Source organism: Phocoena phocoena, chromosome 2 (genome assembly GCF_963924675.1).
Source record: "Phocoena phocoena chromosome 2, mPhoPho1.1, whole genome shotgun sequence".
Taxonomy (NCBI): domain Eukaryota; kingdom Metazoa; phylum Chordata; class Mammalia; order Artiodactyla; family Phocoenidae; genus Phocoena; species Phocoena phocoena.
Genome location: NC_089220.1, coordinates 104,939,307 through 104,956,562, shown reverse-complemented (window position 1 = coordinate 104,956,562; position 17,256 = coordinate 104,939,307). Strand labels below are relative to the sequence as shown.

Below are 17,256 nucleotides of genomic sequence, written 5' to 3'. Positions count from 1 at the left end.
CTCACTCTAAATAAAGAAGTTTTGACTCTTATTAATGATTGCAAGATTGTAAACACTTCAGCACCTTTGCTCATGTTAGAGTACACTTAAGAAAAGAACCTTTAGAAATAAGCGGGCAAAACCTTAGTTTCTAAAACTAAGGACTAAAACTAATAGACTTTATTCCTATGACCTAGAGGTACTGAATTAAAGCAACTTTGGGAGATGTAAAGAGTTCTCCTTCATCTTTTTATTTAAATTTGAATTAAAATGACAACATTCATGAGTAAAAGGGATATTTTAAAAAGTATTGTTACCAAAATTTGTCAAAAAACAAATAATTCTGAAATACATAAAGTGAAAGTTAAAGGATTCTTTCTTCCACTTGTTAATTATCACAGAGTGTATCTTTCTAGACTTTACTCCATGTACACAGTCATAAATAACGTTTCTTTTATATCACCTCTTTTTTTCAGTTTTTCTTTTTTAAAGTTTTTCCTTTTAAAAATAAATCCTGTTTTGGGGGAACTCTAAATACCAGTATCTTCCAACAGAACTTCCTCAACAATTTTCAAACTGCCAAAGAAGCTTTGAGCACAGCTACAGTCCAGGCTGCAGAAAGAGCTGCTTCCAGCATGAAAGACTTGGCTGAAAAGAGCTTCCGCCTTTTGATGGATATCAATTTGAAAGCACCAGTTATTATCATTCCTCAGTCTTCAGTATCGCCTAATGCTGTTATAGCAGATCTGGGTTTAATCAAAGTTGAAAACCAATTTAGTGTAGTTTCTGTGGAACAGTATTCTCTTCCCCCAGTCATTGATAAAATGAACATCCAACTCACTCAGCTGAAGCTGTCCAGGTATAAATATATAATCCAATGGCAAATTACTTACTAGAAATAGAATTTTCATAAAATCTTTGCCAGGGGTAAAACACTCTAGTGATTTATGGTTCTTATTCCTTATTCTAATTATGAAACCTTGACTGTTGGTTTTTGGTTAGTGGTTTATAATGGTGGATCTCATAGAATCTACATTTTGTCTTACTAAATTTATAACGTGTTTTTTTCACTTTATAGAAATTTCCTATTATAAAATTATAGTTTACTGAATAATACTTAATTTAGATTTATTTTTATTTATTTTCTCTGCACATAGCTATTTTCATTTCTGTACAGAGACAAAGACTTCTTAAAATGTAATAAAATTTAAGATTTATTTCTCATTTCCAAACCTTGTCACATTTAGGAATTTTCAGTAAGATATCTAATGGATTATCAAATCCAAATGGGAAAGTGTTCGCTCTGTTGAATGACAAGAGTAACTTATTTGGTGGTTCAAATGTTTGTTGGCAGGCAGGCTAGATATGACTGTTATAATATGCTTGTTAAACTTCTAGGTTTGCTGAGTTTTTCCCTTTGAGTTTGGAGAAGTACTAATAACATAAACCTAAGGGCTAAGTAGCGTATCACTTTCTTTGTCCTCCAATTTTAGGAGGATATAACATTTGTTTGTATGACGTTGGACTCGTTGCTATTAAATATCCTTGTGAAAGATAGTAAATAGTGCAGTAGTCATACTTCATGAAATTTGTCTCTTTGAAATCAGCATTACATAGGGTTTGTTTTACATAGCTCTGCATATAAACTTGAATCATTCTGATGCAGATTGATTTGTGAAAAGAAACATGTTCTAAAAGAACTCTGATAGCAGCCTTTAGTGTTTAGAAAAATGCTCCGTGGAAACTGTTACACAGTATGATAGTCTTCATTTTAAAATGTAGATTTTAGAAATGTAAAATAAATTATTATTTATCTTTCAGAACAATTTTGCAGGCTGGCTTACCACAGCATGACATTGAAATTTTAAAACCAGTCAACATGCTTTTATCCATACATCGAAATTTAGCAGCATCATGGTATGTGAAAATTCCAGGGATGGAGATAAAAGGAAAACTAAAACCTATGCAGGTAAGTATATGTATAAAATACATGAAAATTGCTAGATAGGCTTTTATCGTTGATCACAGTGTAGTTCAAGTGGACATCAGAAGTGATAATACATTTTTAAAGGGAATGCTTTGTTAACTGGAAATGAAGTTATCCTAGTTTCCCACACTTTTCTTTATTTCACATTAATTGGATATTTGGTAAAACCAAGCAAGAACTCTGAGGTTAAAAGCTATGGAGTCTACAGAAAATATTATTAGTAATTTTAGAAAATTCTATTAAAGTTTTAAGGCAGTTAAATTATAAGACACAGTAAAGTGATATTTAGATACCACATTCAAAGCACCTTAGTAGTATTTTTAATGTATAGAAGCACTCTTTTATAGAAAAGTGGACATTTTCAATAGGTGAATATGTTTATTTGGTAAGCATATAAACAGCAATACTTTTTTTAAACATCTTTATTGGAGTATAATTGCTTTACAATGGTGTGTTAGTTTCTGCTTTATAACAAAGTAAATCAGATATACATACATCCCCCTATCTCCTCCCTCTTGTGTCTCCCTCCCACCTTCCCTATCCCCCCCCACAGGTGGTCACAAAGCACCAAGTAAACAGCAATATTTTTAATACTGTAGTTAGCAGGTCATATGTAGGCTCACAGGAAGAGATGATACTGGTCGAAGATGGTCGTGGAAGTGTAGGAATCTTACGGTTCTAGTGCGCCTGTGGGTGAAACTGTTGAAGCCAAACAGTAGGGGATAGGGAAAGGGAGGGAGTGGCTAAACAGAATGTGTGAAAGACAAATAAAAATTTAGTAGTTTAGTGGTTTCTGATGTCTGTGATTATTTCAGAGTTAGTTCTAAGATTAAACAAGAAGGGTCAAAGGAGCAGAGTCCTACTAGGGAAGATGTTAAAATTGAAGTTTGTTGTAGGAATGAAAGATCCCTATCTGTAGTATGAGTAGATATGATCTATGAAGAAGAACATCTGTTCAGGGTATTGATAGAGACTTTTCTATTCTGGAATATGAGACTGTTCTCTTAAATTCTCCCTTGCTAAGATTAGCTCTCAGAGCTAATATTTGATCCTTTTCAAATATTAGGAGGTGGTGAAGTTAGCTGTTCTTCAGGCAGCTGTGATATCTTGGTTGGTGTCACAAGTGGGAATGAGTATACAAAGAAGTCCTAGGGAGTTAAAGTGATATCTGTTATCTGAGGACTAGGGCTTGGAGCAGATAAGAAATCTCTGGTCATTGTCTCTTGCTAAAATATCTCCCCAGTTTCATTTAGGCTGGGAATCAGGCAATTTCCTTGGTGATTGGGACCTAATTTGGGGGACATAGGGTACTCTGATGTTCAGAAGAAAAGGTGCTATGAATGTGTCTGTGTGAATTTGTGTTTAGGTACTTGAAAAAGGCCTTTTGGACCACTATATGTGTAGGGGAAGTGTACAAGAGATGGAAGGATTAAAAGGTTTAATGGATCTTAGCAGCCAGTAGCATCTTTGTTTGTTCTAGCAGCTTCATGTTGTTATGCAGCCACCCATGAGGTAGATGATATTATTCCTATTTTAAAGATTAAGAAACTTGAGTTAGGGACTTCCCTGGTGGCACAGTGGTTAAGAGTCTGCCTGCCAATATAGGGGACACGGGTTCGAGCCCTGGTCCGGGAAGATCCCACATGCCGCGGAGCAACTAAGCCCGTGTGCCACGACTACTGAGCCTGCACTCTAGAGCCTGTGAACCGCAACCACTGAAGCCTGTGCGCCTGGAGCTGGTGCTCTGCAACAAGAGAAACCACCGCAATGAGAAGCCCACGTACCGCGATGAAGAGTAGCCTCCGCTCACCCCAACTAGGGAAGGCCCGCAATGAGAAGCCCACGTACCGCGATGAAGAGTAGCCTCTGCTCACCCCAACTAGGGAAGGCCCGTGCGCAGCAATGAAGACCCAATGCAGCCAAAAATAAATAAATCTAAAAAAAAAAACTGCATTGCAGGAGAGCATCTTTCTTCTTCTTGGTAGAGACTGGAAACTGAACAGCATTCTTCCTGTATTGAGTTTGGAGGAGAGTAAATAATGTGGAGGAAAAATCCAGTAGTGGATGTAAAGAGAGAGAAGCAGAATGGAGATGAGGAACTAGGGAGAGGGGAGAGGGACACAGGTCCAGGAACAGGACAAGATAGATAGTAGCAGTTAAGGCAGGAAGAAGGGAGTACCGGAAGTAGGGGCTTGGATATGAGTGGAGGCAGATGCGTGTTTACACACAGGAGTAATGTCTAATACTGTACAAGATGAAATACTTTTATCCTGGTATTCATGGTCAGAACTTGCTTTTTTTTTTTTTTTAGTTAGATGTACAATTAGTTAATTTGAGGGACCATAAATTAAGACATAGATATTATATTTTGCATTTTTTATTACTTTGTATTAACAACAGCCTATTGTTGCTTTCTAGGTTGCTCTCAGTAAAGATGACTTAACAGTTTTAATGAAAATTTTGGTAGAGAATGTTGGAGAAGCTTCTTCACAGCCAAGCCCTACACAGTCTACCCAGGAGGCGATAAGAGTAAGAAAAGACGTTTCCAGTAGACCTGACCACCTTAAAGGTATAAATTGATGGAGATTTTTGCTTTGATTATAGAGAAGAATCAGTATTAATGCCATATTTACTGTTGTTTTTAGTTGTCCAGCATAATGTGGTGTGAATGATCCAGCATTGTATTATTTGCTGTGGAAAATCAGCTGGGGCTGCCTTGAAGCTCCCAGGGGAAGGAGATAGGCTCATTGCTCTAAATGGAGGGCCCACCTCTTATCGCCTGCATGGTGCATATTTGCCCTTTATTTGTGAAAGGTGAATTTGTCCAATATAAGGGACACTGAGGGGGTGTACTTTGAGAAAAAGCAAAGTAGGCATGTAGCATAGTAAGGTCCAAAACTAATTGAGAGAAAAGGACCTTGGTGTCATACTCAGGTGACTGGTCCATAAAAAAGGAAGGTATTCTTGTTTAGTAACAGCATTACTTATCTGGCTTCACTGGGGAGTGTGATAGTCAGATACATAAGGGAGTTTCCCAGATTATTAAAATTGAATCTTTCAAAAGCTCTGAACCTTTTAAATTCAGCCATTTTTAAAAGATAATTTTTTTAAAATATAAGGTTTCTTTTTGCTTTCTTGAACAATTATATAGAATAATTTTATAATTGCACTCTTTTCATCATTTAAAATCGTTATGTGAATATCATATGTTTTATTTTAGACTGTGAATAGGTTAATATTTCCATGGCTAAAAAGAGATGAAGTGTTCCTTTTCCATGTAATAAATGGCCCCAGACTGCTGTGCTTTTATAATGCTCAGGTCATCGGCTGTTACTTATGACAACAGTCGGTAAAACCGCCAGTTAATAACACTGTACCAGCACTGCTTCACCTATAGTTAGGTCTGGTGTGTTTTGAAATCACAAAACAAATGACTAGAGCAGTGTGAAAAATAAGGTTTTTCATTCAGGATAGTTATGAGTACTACATGAGTTTAGTGAGGTCAGCATCTTCTCCCAGGTTAAGTTCATGCCACTGTATAGACAGATGCTAGATAAGTAGGCTGTAGCTCCGGTTAGACAGGAACTATGTACACATGAATAAACTGCAGCAGGCAAGCTTTATGTGATTAAGGATCTCATTATGTTCAGCTGTGGTCAATTCGTGTCTCTGGTTCAGGCTATACAGTTAATGTGGTACTTGGGAAAACTTGTGAGTTCAGATGGAAAAGCTACAAAGATGATGAAGATTGGAATGTAAATTATTTTCAGGAAAGGTAAAGGAAAAAAACCCTAGAGCTTTCCAACTTGGAGAAGCCTTTATCTGGTTAAAGTTATGCAGTGTTTGTTCTTCCAGTAACTTGTACAGTAAGAATAGACTTTCCTATAAATGACAAAAAGAATAGAATCAATCTCCAAAAGAGATTGCAGAATCACTTTGTAAGAGTGATTGAAAGCAATATGTATTGTTCTTTGTCTAAAAAGTTTCTGCCTAAAGATGAGGGGAGAGACTGAATTATTTAAGTCTCTTTCACCTCAGAATTCCAAAGGCTCTCTGTCCCAAATTATATTTGAGCTCCCCTCGACTCTGCTTTTGAATTACATTCTGTTCTTCTTGTAAAGGTAATGGATTGGGTGATATAGGTAATTAAAGATAGTGAGACGTGAACTACACTAGCAGAGGATCTTTTACTGACTGGCTGTCTGTTGTAGGACAAAGTATTTTACTTTTCTCTACCTCCAATTTCATAATCTCTTGAGAATGGCTTGTAACCAGTTATGTGAAATGCTTTGATAATTATAAACTATAATGAAGTAGTCTTGCTCTGGATGGGCTTTTTTAAAAAAGTTGTCTTGATACTCTTTGCAAGGCCCTCTCTCTTTTTATTTTAATTTTTATTTATCTATTTATATATATATATTTTGCGGTACACGGGCCTCTCATTGTTGTGGCCTCTCCCGTTGCGGAGCACAGGCTCCAGACGTGCAGGCTCAGCGGCCATGGCTCACGGGCCCAGCCGCTCCGCGGCATGTGGGATCTTCCTGGGCTGGGGCACGAACCCGTGTCCCCTGCATCGGCAGGCAGGCTCTCAACCACTGCACCACCAGGGAAGCCCCTCTCTTTTTATTTTTAATGTAGATAGTCTGGCTCTATCACTTTGCCTTGTATTAAATATATATGGAATACATGCCATTTTTGTTAATTGTCTCATAATGATTTAAAGAATCCTTGAAAATATGATATAAATTTAGAATCTTAGCTTTTAAAATTTGTATAAAATCATATACATACTTAAAAGCTTTTTAATTTTCATATTTATGTTTAAACCCTCAGAACAAGAAGATGGGACAGACTCAAAGCTTTCTTTGGACCAGAATGTCACTCTCCAGTTTGACTTTCACTTTGAATCTCTTTCTATTATACTTTATAACAGTGATCCCCACCAGGTATGTAGTTAATGTTTGCATCTAGGAATATGTCTTTAGCTCTTGATATTCAATTTTAGAATGTTGTCATTTTTTTCTTTTTTTTTTTTTTTTTTTTGTGGTATGCGGGCCTTTCACTGTTGTGGCCTCTCCGGTTGCGGAGCACAGGCTCCGGACGCGCAGGCTCAGTGGCCGTGGCTCATGGTCCCAGCCACTTCGCGGCATGTGGGATCTTCCCGGACCGGGGCACGAACCCGCGTCCCCTGCATCGGCAGGCGGACTCTCAACCACTGCGCCACCAGGGAAGCCCTGCATGCGGGCTATTTCATTGAGGCTTGTGGGCTCAGTAGTTGAGGCGCGTGGGCTTAGGTGCCCCGTGGCATGTGGGATCTTAGTTCCCCGACCAGGGTTTGAACCTGCCTCCCCTGCATTGGAAGGCAGATTCTTTACCACTGGACCACCAGGGAAGTACCAGTGTTTTTAATCTTACTAGACCAAGGAAAAGTTCTTACTTTTTTCCAAGCAATATCAGCACTAAAACACAACCTATCTCTAGGAGAAGAATTTTATATATGAGTAATTAATTATATGTACAATTTTATTACATAGTTAGATATATATGCATATTTAACTAAGGAAAATAATTTAGTAGTGGCTTTGGAACCTTAGAGGATTATTTTTAAATTCGTGATTATCCATGATATATAAACATTAATTATGTTTCTCATGAATAAATTTTATATGTAGTAGATACATATTAAGGATACTGATGAGTGAATTGAGGAACCAGGGTCTAGTGCCATTATGATTTGAACCACATAATGTGTAATAGATATTTTAGAAAGCTATTTTTTTATTATATAGGTAGTATCTTCTAATAAATGTTTTTGATTTTATCAATTAATATCTCATAATACTCATACATATGGCACCCATAATATGCGCTGATTGTAAGTATTATATCTGTTGTTTATGTCCATTTATATGTTTTCTTATGTTTCATATTTTCTAAACGTTATACAATATTCATACATTGTTATTGTTGGGCCTTGGGCTCGTGTCTGTCATTTGTGCAATGGACTGCCTTAATTTCATTCTTTTTTCCAAATTTTATTGAAGTATAGTTGATTTACAGTATTGTGTTAATTTCTGCTGTGTATCAAAGTGATTCGGTTATACATATATATATTCTTTTTTTATATTCTTTTCCATTATAATATATCACAGGATATTGAACATAGTTCCTTGTGCTGTACAGTAGGACCTTGTTGTTTATCCATCCTGTGTATAATAGTTTGCATCTGCTAATCCCAAACTCCCCAATCCTTCCCTCCTCCTTGACAACCAGAAGTGTGTTCTCTTTATCTATGAGTCTGTTTGTGTTTCGTAGATACGTTCATTTGTGTCATACTTTAGATCCCACATATAAGTGATATCGTATGGTATTTGTCTTTCTCTTCCTGACTTACTTTGCTCAATATGATAATCTGCAGGTCTATCCATGTTGCTGCAAATGGCATTATTTCCTTCTTTTTATGGCTGAGGAGTATTCCATTGTATACATGTACTACATCTTCTTTATCCATTCATCTGTTGATGGACATTGAGGTTGTTTCCTTGTCTTGGCTATTGTGAATAGTGCTGCTGTGAACATGGGGGTGCATGTATCTTTTTGAATTATATTTTTGTCTGAATATATGCCCAGGAGTGGGGTTGCTGGATCATATGGCAACTCTATTTTTAGTTTTTTGAGGAACATCTATACTGTTTTCCATAGTGGCTGTGCCAGTTTCTATAACAGTGTAGGAGGGTTCCCTTTTCTCCACACCCCCTCCAGCATTTGTTATTTGTAGACATTTTAATGTTGGCCATTCTGACTGGTGTGAGTTGACTGCCTTAATTTCTAATGTTTAATGTTAAGAAAAAGATCAGAAAATGACGTAATGGAAAATGAACAGTTAAATGGATTCTTCATTTCAGTTAAGGTACTATTGTTCTACTGGTTTCTCAGCCTTAGAATCTTGGTGTCTTCTTTTACTTCTTTGTAGACCTTCTTTATTCATTTAGATAGAGTACTGTCAGTTTTTTCTTTGAGTGAACATTTGTTCTTTCCTGGCAGTTTTCACTGCTGCTTTATTTGAAACTTCTTAGCTCACACAGTACTGCAGTGGCTTCCTTGTTTGTTGCTCCTTTTCCTTTCATGCATCCTAGACATTGGCACAAGTCAGTTTCCTCAGTTAATCTTATGTAGCCGTTTACAACTTCCCATTCTACTTAGAAAGCATTCAGTGTTATGTGAATTTTAACTTATTAGAAAAATTCATTGGCTCCAAATTGTCTACATCAGTAACCATATCACAAACGCTATTATATTGTGATCAGTAGACGTGTCACTGGTCATTTCTATTAATAGTTACAGATCACAAGTTTGTGAACTATTTACGTTTTTATAAATTAAAGGCATTCCAAGTTTTCCAATAATAATTTCATTCTGACCCACTTACATGCCTTGTACTCTTTTGAGTGAGAGAAGGTAGGGAGTTATAACCAGTGTGCCAAGAATTGCGCATCACCAGTACCCTTTTATCAATGTCATGGTCTATAGTGAGCAATTATGACTGAACTGATCATCTTTACTTCCCCGAATTTTTGGTTTTTTTTCTTTTTGGTTGGTTATAAAGATTGAGGTCCTTTTTCCTTAAAGTTTAAATATTTGGCTTAGGATCTGAGACCACGATTAGACCTCCACATTTCTTTCCAGACATCATTCACTACCTTTCTTTTATTGGAATATTTAAGCCTAAGATGCCAGTGTGTACCTTGTGCCCTCAGAGCATCTTGAATTGTTTGCTCATGTTTTTTCCCCATCTAGAATGTCTTCTACCCCTCATAGCCTATCTCATTCAACTCAGTCTCTCAAGCTCAGTTAGTTCTCAACCTTCTTCATGAATTTTTCCCAGCCCACAATGATCTCTTTGACCCTATGAGCTCTTGCTGTTTATATTCTTTACCTAATCACTTAATATCCTTTGTGGAATATGGGAAGATATAAGTATGAATAAATAAGTGACGATATATCATTTTTTAATTATTTACAACTTACAGCATCTCCTTGGGATGTTCCTTGTAATGTATTTCTATTGTATTTTTTCAATTAGAGTATAAGCTCACTGAGATCACCTACCATGTCTTATCCTTTCTCATAAAGCCTTTAGTTTCTCTCACAGAGTGTTTTACAGAAGAGCTCATTAAATATTGGGTTGGCCAAAAAGTTTGTTTGGTTTTAAGTAAAAATAAAAGACCTTTTTCATTTTCACCAAGAAGTTTATTGAACAATGTATTCATTAACCAAACGAACATTTTGGCCAACCCAATATTTGTAAGTTAGCGTAACTGATTGACAGTTTCCTGGTTTTTTTAAAATTTGCATTGAATTGTAAATTAGAAATTTTTATGTATTAACCCTTGTTGAAGATCAGCACACACACATATATTTATTTGTATGTGCACATACAGTCACAAACATGCTCTTTGTTCCAGTTTTAACACACATACTTTAAAAATTTGTGGTATGGATTTGCTTTTTTTTTTTTTTTTTTTTTACATCTTTATTGGAGTATAATTGCTTTACAATGGTGTGTTAGTTTCTGCTTTGTAACAAAGTGAATCAGTTATACATATACATATGTTCCCATATCTCTTCCCTCTTGCGTTGGATTTGCTTTAAACCTCTGAGTTAAGAAATATGTTTAAAAGTAATTACATAACACCTGAAGATAATTGATTCTTTTGCTTGAAAAATATACCACAGGAATCCAAACTTTCATTTCATAATGACAGTTTCCGGCTTGGTGAACTCAGACTACATCTTATGGCCTCTTCAGGGAAGATGTTTAAGGATGGCTCAATGAATGTCAATATTAAACTTAAGACATGCACCCTTGATGATCTCAGAGAAGGAATTGAGAGAGCAACATCAAGGTTTGTCATCTCTGAATTTGCCGCACATTGTATAAGGTTGACATTGCACTTGGCATTGCTACCAGGCATTGATTGCTCAGCTTAAGATTGTCAGAAGGGATCTTTTGATCATCTTTTTTGGGATTCTGTTTCTTGGGATTATCAAAAGACGTCTTTGGTCATATTTCAGTTTGAAGTACATCAAGAAGTAGTGCTAATTTCAGGCTCAGTTGCTTTAAAGTTTGAATGAAAGGAAGTTTAATAATAGAGTATTGTCTTAAATGTGGGAACTAAGAAACTGTAAGAATTTTAATAGTTAAATCCACATGGGGTGGTTGATTGGTGATATATTTTTCTAAATTGTTCACAGTAGGCAGAATCTTTTTTTCAAAAAAGCCTTAAAGTTATGGATCTTTCTTTTGTTTTATTTTGTCTATATATTTTAAAACAGTTTTGTGAAGTTTCTTTAAAAGTTTTAGTAGATCAACTATACTTAAAAAAAGACCCTACAGGATTAAAAAAAAAATGGAATCCCTAATTTTCACATTATCAACTCATTTTTGAAAGATTAATTTATATCACCCTACTATAAAGTGAGAAACATGTAACTTCAGTAGCCTAATTATATTTTTATTCCTTTCCCAAATAATGAGATGCATAATATTTTTGTCCTTGTTTTTTGGAGAAAAACCATTCTGCTACTTGAAGTTGGACCCGTTGAATACTTCTGAGCCCTTTGTTTTTCTAAGAGATGAATAAATGAGGAAAGAGTGCTATCATGCAACCAGCTTTTCTGATTTGCAAATTTCATGTCTTGGGGTAGCAATCTAGGCAAGGGTGATAAAAGCCATCCTTCTGTTTCATAGCCTGCTCTTTGCAGTGCACATGAGGATGTGTGGGAATTATTATATCATTGCAGACGCTTGATGAACACTGCCTGATTTGAATTACATTGAATAATTTGGGAGTCAGTTGTATAGGATGATCTTTGGAGACAAATTCTTTCAGGGAGGTTTTATTTTGTAAAATAATATAAAGAGGTTGTCTTTTAAATTTTGTGGGACCACATTAATGTGTTTTGTTAATTGCCAAACTTCCTTTCAGCAGTCATTGTTTTTCTAGTATTACATTATAATTATAAAATATTCTATAATTACTTATTATCATGAACCTTGCTGTGGAGATTAGGAGACCGTGTCCTGGTTGCTGATTAGCTAATTAGACTCGAGTTAACACTGATCTGTTTTCTATTCACAGATTGGAAACTGAAAGGTGAAAGAAAAATTATTAAAATGTATAGGAAATGTTTAATCTTTTTAATTCTTTTAGCAGAAATAAAATAATGAATGTATATATTTTTTCAGAATGATTGATAAGAAGAATGGCCAAGATAACAACAGTTCTATGATTGACATAAGTTACACACAAGACAAGAATGGAAGTCATATTGATGCTGTTCTTGACAAGCTGTATGTTTGTGCCAGTGTGGAATTTCTGATGACTGTGGCAGATTTCTTTATCAAAGCTGTACCTCAGAGTCCAGAAAATATGGCTAAAGAATCACAGATTCCACTGCGACAGACTGCCTTAGCAAAAATCAAGATGGAGAAAGGTTAGCAGAATTTATCTGTCACCTTGTGTATTTTACCAAAATTACAAACTGGAAAAAAGAGAAATGGAGAAATTAAGAATGTAAGATTACTCTTTCAAATTTAAATGTATTCAGCAGAAAAACCTTAGTAAGCATAGATTTTTTCTTTTTTTTTTTTGCGGTATGCGGGCCTCTCACTGTTGTGGCCTCTCCCGTTGGCAGACGCGCAGGCTCAGCGGCCATGGCTCATGGACCCAGCCGCTCCACGGCATGTGGGATCTTCCCAGACCGGGGCACGAACCCCTGTCCCCTGCATCGGCAGGCGGACTCTCAACCGCTGCGCCACCAGGGAAGCCCAAGCATAGATTTTTTTAAGAGAGAGGTGGAGTAAAAATATCTATCGGATCAGGCACCAGGAAACCTCTGCTCTGGTTCCAACTCTGCCATTAACATTTCTTTACCCATCCAGAAATACAGCCTGTTTTATAAAAAGGGAATCTTTCATTCAAAGAAAATATTTGGAAGAATTAAATCATATTGAAGAGCAATTAAACAGCTGAAAGCAGAGGGTGGGAGTATTGGAGGACCCAACATGACACCCCTGGACATCACCTTAGATTCCTTAAAGTTAGCAGAGGGTTTGTGCAGGTCTGGTCTCCATGTATGCTGGTGCCACTCCCTGACCCATAAACCATTTATTCCAGCATTGCCAAATAGATCAGTGATTTTCTCTGTTAAATTGTGATTGTCCAAGGTCAGGCGTTTTTCTCTCTAATGTGCAACTCAGCAAGATTGGAAAACTGCCGTTTACTGGCAAGGTCAGAATTTTATTTTTCCATTTACCTTTCTTAAACAGTAATCATGTGATATCTCTGTATTCATAGATGCATGTAATGTATTTATACTATAGATTGTATGACACTAACTGTAGACTTAAGGGTGAAATCAAGGCAGACAAGTAATAATGGCCTGTGTACTTACCAGGGTCTCCTGTCCTCTTCCTGATACTCCCCTCGCCTGTTTTCCCTTCCTTGCTCCTGCAGCATAACATAGGACACTCAGACGTATACACACATGCATCGCATATATGTGTTAATTCTGACAAAAAGAACTTCAAAACAAGATGGTTTCTGCTAGGTCAAAGTGAGAATGATGTTAACAACAGGGATCAAGATTGCATTATCCCACGTAATCAGCATTTGTTAATAATCATTTATCGTTAGTCTTTACCGATCATTATTAATATTGTTGAAAGTAATATTAATATTACTTTCACCATATCTATAATAGCAGGATATTACAAGCAACTTAGCAACTTACAGATAACATGTACCCAAGTGACAAGATTTACTTTACTGGAACTTTTATGGTTCCTATTTTTGTTTCTTCAGATGACTCTGTAAGACCAAATATGACTTTAAACGCCAAGATCACAGATCCAGAAGTGGTGTTTGTTGCCAACCTGACAAAGGCTGATGCTCCCGCTCTGACAGCCTCATTCCAGTGTAACCTCTGTCTGTCGACATCCAGACTCGAACAGATAATGAAAGCTTCTGTGAGAGATCTTAAAGTGCTTGCTTGCCCTTTTCTCAGAGAAAAGAGAGGAGAAAACATTACCACAGTAAGAATTACCTTATATTCTAAACTTGGATTGAAGGATGGCAGATATGGTTGATACATAGAATCCCAGAATGTGAGAGCTCTGTAGGACTTCAGAGAGTATTTACTCCAGCTTGAGATTTTACAAATAAGGATGTTGAATTCCAAAGATGTTAAATGATTTAGCCATGTCTGTAGTGACAGAACTGTAGACTGTCTCCAGACTCATTTTCATTATACTGTCTTTTGCTGAACAGTGTTTGAATTTTAGTACAAATCAACATTCCTTTTCAGCTGTTGCTTTTGTTCACCACAGTATATCCAATGAGTGAGTGGATGAATGAACCAAAAAATTCATTAGTTCATGTGCCCAAAAGAGATTATGTTTTGCTTCATTACAAATTAACTTCAGTTGTGCTTTCACATTATAGTTGAACAATGTGGTTTTAGTTAATTAAATTTATTACTGTACCAAATGTTTTTTAATGTTAAATTGATAATTTTATGTTAAAGAGCATCATTATATAATGTGACTCATTTGCAGTGTTATTTTAAATTAAAAAAAATTCATGGACAAAGTAACTTGAATAAAGAAGTGCAGTGCGAAGCTTAATCTATACTGTATCATGAAACATTCTTTTTAGCAGGATCATCTTCTATTTTTTTTTTTTGGTTGCACCGGGTCTTAGTTGTGGCATGCATGTGGGATCTAGTTCCCTGACCGGGGGCCCCCTGCGTTGGGAGTGCAGAGTCCTAGCCACTGCGCCACAGGGGAAGTCCCAGGATCATCTTCTTTTGACATGTCACAGAAGGCTTATATTAATCATTCTATTTAAAGCTCATCCTACTTTTTTAAAAATGAAAGTTATGCACACTAGTTCCCCCATTCAGTTCAGGTGCATTTTATTTGTTTCTTTAATGATATTTAATAACATAGCCTTCATGGTTTTAATAAATCGTCGAGTTTGAAGATTTGAAATCTGTTCTAATAAGGAAATTCAAGACTGACCTGTTGTTAATCATCTGGAAGCTGTTCATTTACCTACCTTACTATAGTCTTTTTTTAAAAGGAGTTAACAGAACTATTTGTTTAGAATAACATTTTCAAGTGATTTAGTGACCATAAAAATTATAATGAAATACCATTTCCATTTCCTCATTTACCTCTTTGCAAATGTAAGACCTTACCATAGTCCTTAGCTCATTTTTGTAGATATCTTAAAAGTGTATTTTACATAGGGCATCATCTAAAAGACATTTTAGCAAAAGGAAACATTTTAAACTTCTAATAGTAAATGTGCATTACTACTTAAGAATTTGGCATAAAGGAATTCATCAGAACCGCTTAAAGTCCTTTCCAATGGCCATAGACTTGTTATAGTTTGGAGGAGCCCTCACAAGAGATTCTCAGCTAATTTAATTTGCCTTTTTGCTTCTAGTTGTAGACTATAGTTAAAGATCTCAAATTAAGTAAGACATGTTCATAAGTAAACTTCATTTATTTGTTTCTAGATCTTACAGCCCTGTTCTCTATTTATGAAAAAATGTACATGGGCTTCAGGAAAAGAAGATATAAATATTGAAGTTGAAGAATTTATAATTAAGGTTAGTGCCTATCATATTATTTAGGTGAAGATCAATTCTTTTTTTTTAATTAATTAATTTATTTTTGGCTGCGTTGGGTCTTTGTTGCTGCACACGGGCTTTCTCTAGTTGCAGCGAGTGGGGGCTACTCTTCGTTGCGGTGCGCGGGCTTCTCATTGCAGTGGCTTCTCTTGTTGCAGAGCATGGGCTCTAGGTGTGTGGGCTTCAGTAGTTGTGGCACATGGGCTCAGTAGTGGCTCAGGGGCTCTAGAGCACCGGCTCAGCAGTTGTGGCACATGGGCTTAGTTGCTCTGCAGCATGTGGGATCTTCCTGGACCAGGGCTCGAACCCATGTCCCTTGCATTGGCAGGCGGGTTCTTAATCACTGCGCCACCAGGGAAGTCCCACAATCAATTCTTACTTTTCTTATCTTTTGATGACTCTCACATCTAGAGCATTATGCTAGTCACATATTTAGTAATCAATAAAAACCTCTAATATTAAAATACACTTTTCGTTAATGCAAATGTTTGTTTCTGTTTTCTTTGAAAGAGCGCAGGTGAGTCTTGAGCAACGCGGGGATTAGCAGTGCTTTAACTTTATAGTCAGACCTCGGTATATGCGGTTCCTCAGAATCTGCATTCCTCCATGTCTGAGGTTCTACATCTGCGGATTCAAACAGCTGTGGCTCGTGTAGTACCATAGTATTTACTACTGAAAAAAAATCCACATATAAGTGAACCCCCGCAGTTCAAATCCATGTTGCTCAGGGTGAACTGCACTTTTAAATGATCAGCATAGTTTTTATCTAGTGTATTTGTGTGTGTGTTGGAGATTGGGTTTGGGTGGGGAGAGCAGAGATGAATTGGGAAGAGAAGGAAAGGAAAGATGGAAAAATGAGGTTGCTTTTATTTTATTTGCAATGTTATTTTTAGGCTTTTATTTGAGATGTAGTTTGGTTGAATTTAATAATTATGTGATTAAATGTTTTATTTCTCTTATAAAATATTTATAATGACAGATGTATGCCAGAAATAAATTATTAGAATTTTTTTAATCTCTTACATTGGTAGTATTGAAAAAGCAATCTGCTCGCCAAAGTACTTTTCTCTCAATATTTTAAATTACTGGTTTGTCTTAGATGGTGTTTTGTTAACAGATTTACTTTTCTACAGACTTAAAATGCAAAATGGGGAGAAAACTTGGATTTGCATGCATTTTGTCTGTGACACTGGGTTAAGGTGCTGAGGGATTGTTTTTCCATGTCTTTCTTTGTATATCACTTTACTTATGTATTGAGCACACGTTTTTTGAGCCTTTACTGTGTATGAAGAATGTCCTGTACAAGGCACTGAGGGTACATGGTCCCTACATTCAAAAAACTTAGTGATATATGTGAGAGAAAGAAGTAAATGAGTGATTACTTTCAGCTTTCAGTGCTAGAGGCATGCATGAGGTGCTCTTGGGGGTGCAGGCAGGAGCCTCCAGCTCAGACTAGGATATCAGGGGAAGCTGTCTGGAAGTGGGGCTACTTGAACTGAGCTTTGAATATCTGAGGGCGGTTAGATGGAGAGAGAGGGAAAGGGTTACCTAGACAGAACCAACAATATGCATAAAGGCAAAGGCTTGAA

General features: G+C 36.4%; 1 protein-coding gene across 4 annotated transcripts in view; it reads left to right on the top strand.

Annotated features, from left to right (window-relative positions):
- VPS13C (vacuolar protein sorting 13 homolog C) overlaps positions 1–17,256 on the top strand; it is a 173,700-nt gene that overhangs the window by 107,866 nt on the left and 48,578 nt on the right. For all 4 annotated transcript variants that reach the window (XM_065872278.1, XM_065872277.1, XM_065872280.1 and 1 more), the window contains 8 exons: positions 534–838; positions 1,801–1,948; positions 4,385–4,535; positions 6,800–6,912; positions 10,703–10,872; positions 12,216–12,463; positions 13,834–14,063; positions 15,554–15,646. In XM_065872278.1, coding sequence (XP_065728350.1) covers positions 534–838; positions 1,801–1,948; positions 4,385–4,535; positions 6,800–6,912; positions 10,703–10,872; positions 12,216–12,463; positions 13,834–14,063; positions 15,554–15,646 — 1,458 coding nt within the window. The remainder of the gene's footprint in view (positions 1–533; positions 839–1,800; positions 1,949–4,384; positions 4,536–6,799; positions 6,913–10,702; positions 10,873–12,215; positions 12,464–13,833; positions 14,064–15,553; positions 15,647–17,256) is intronic.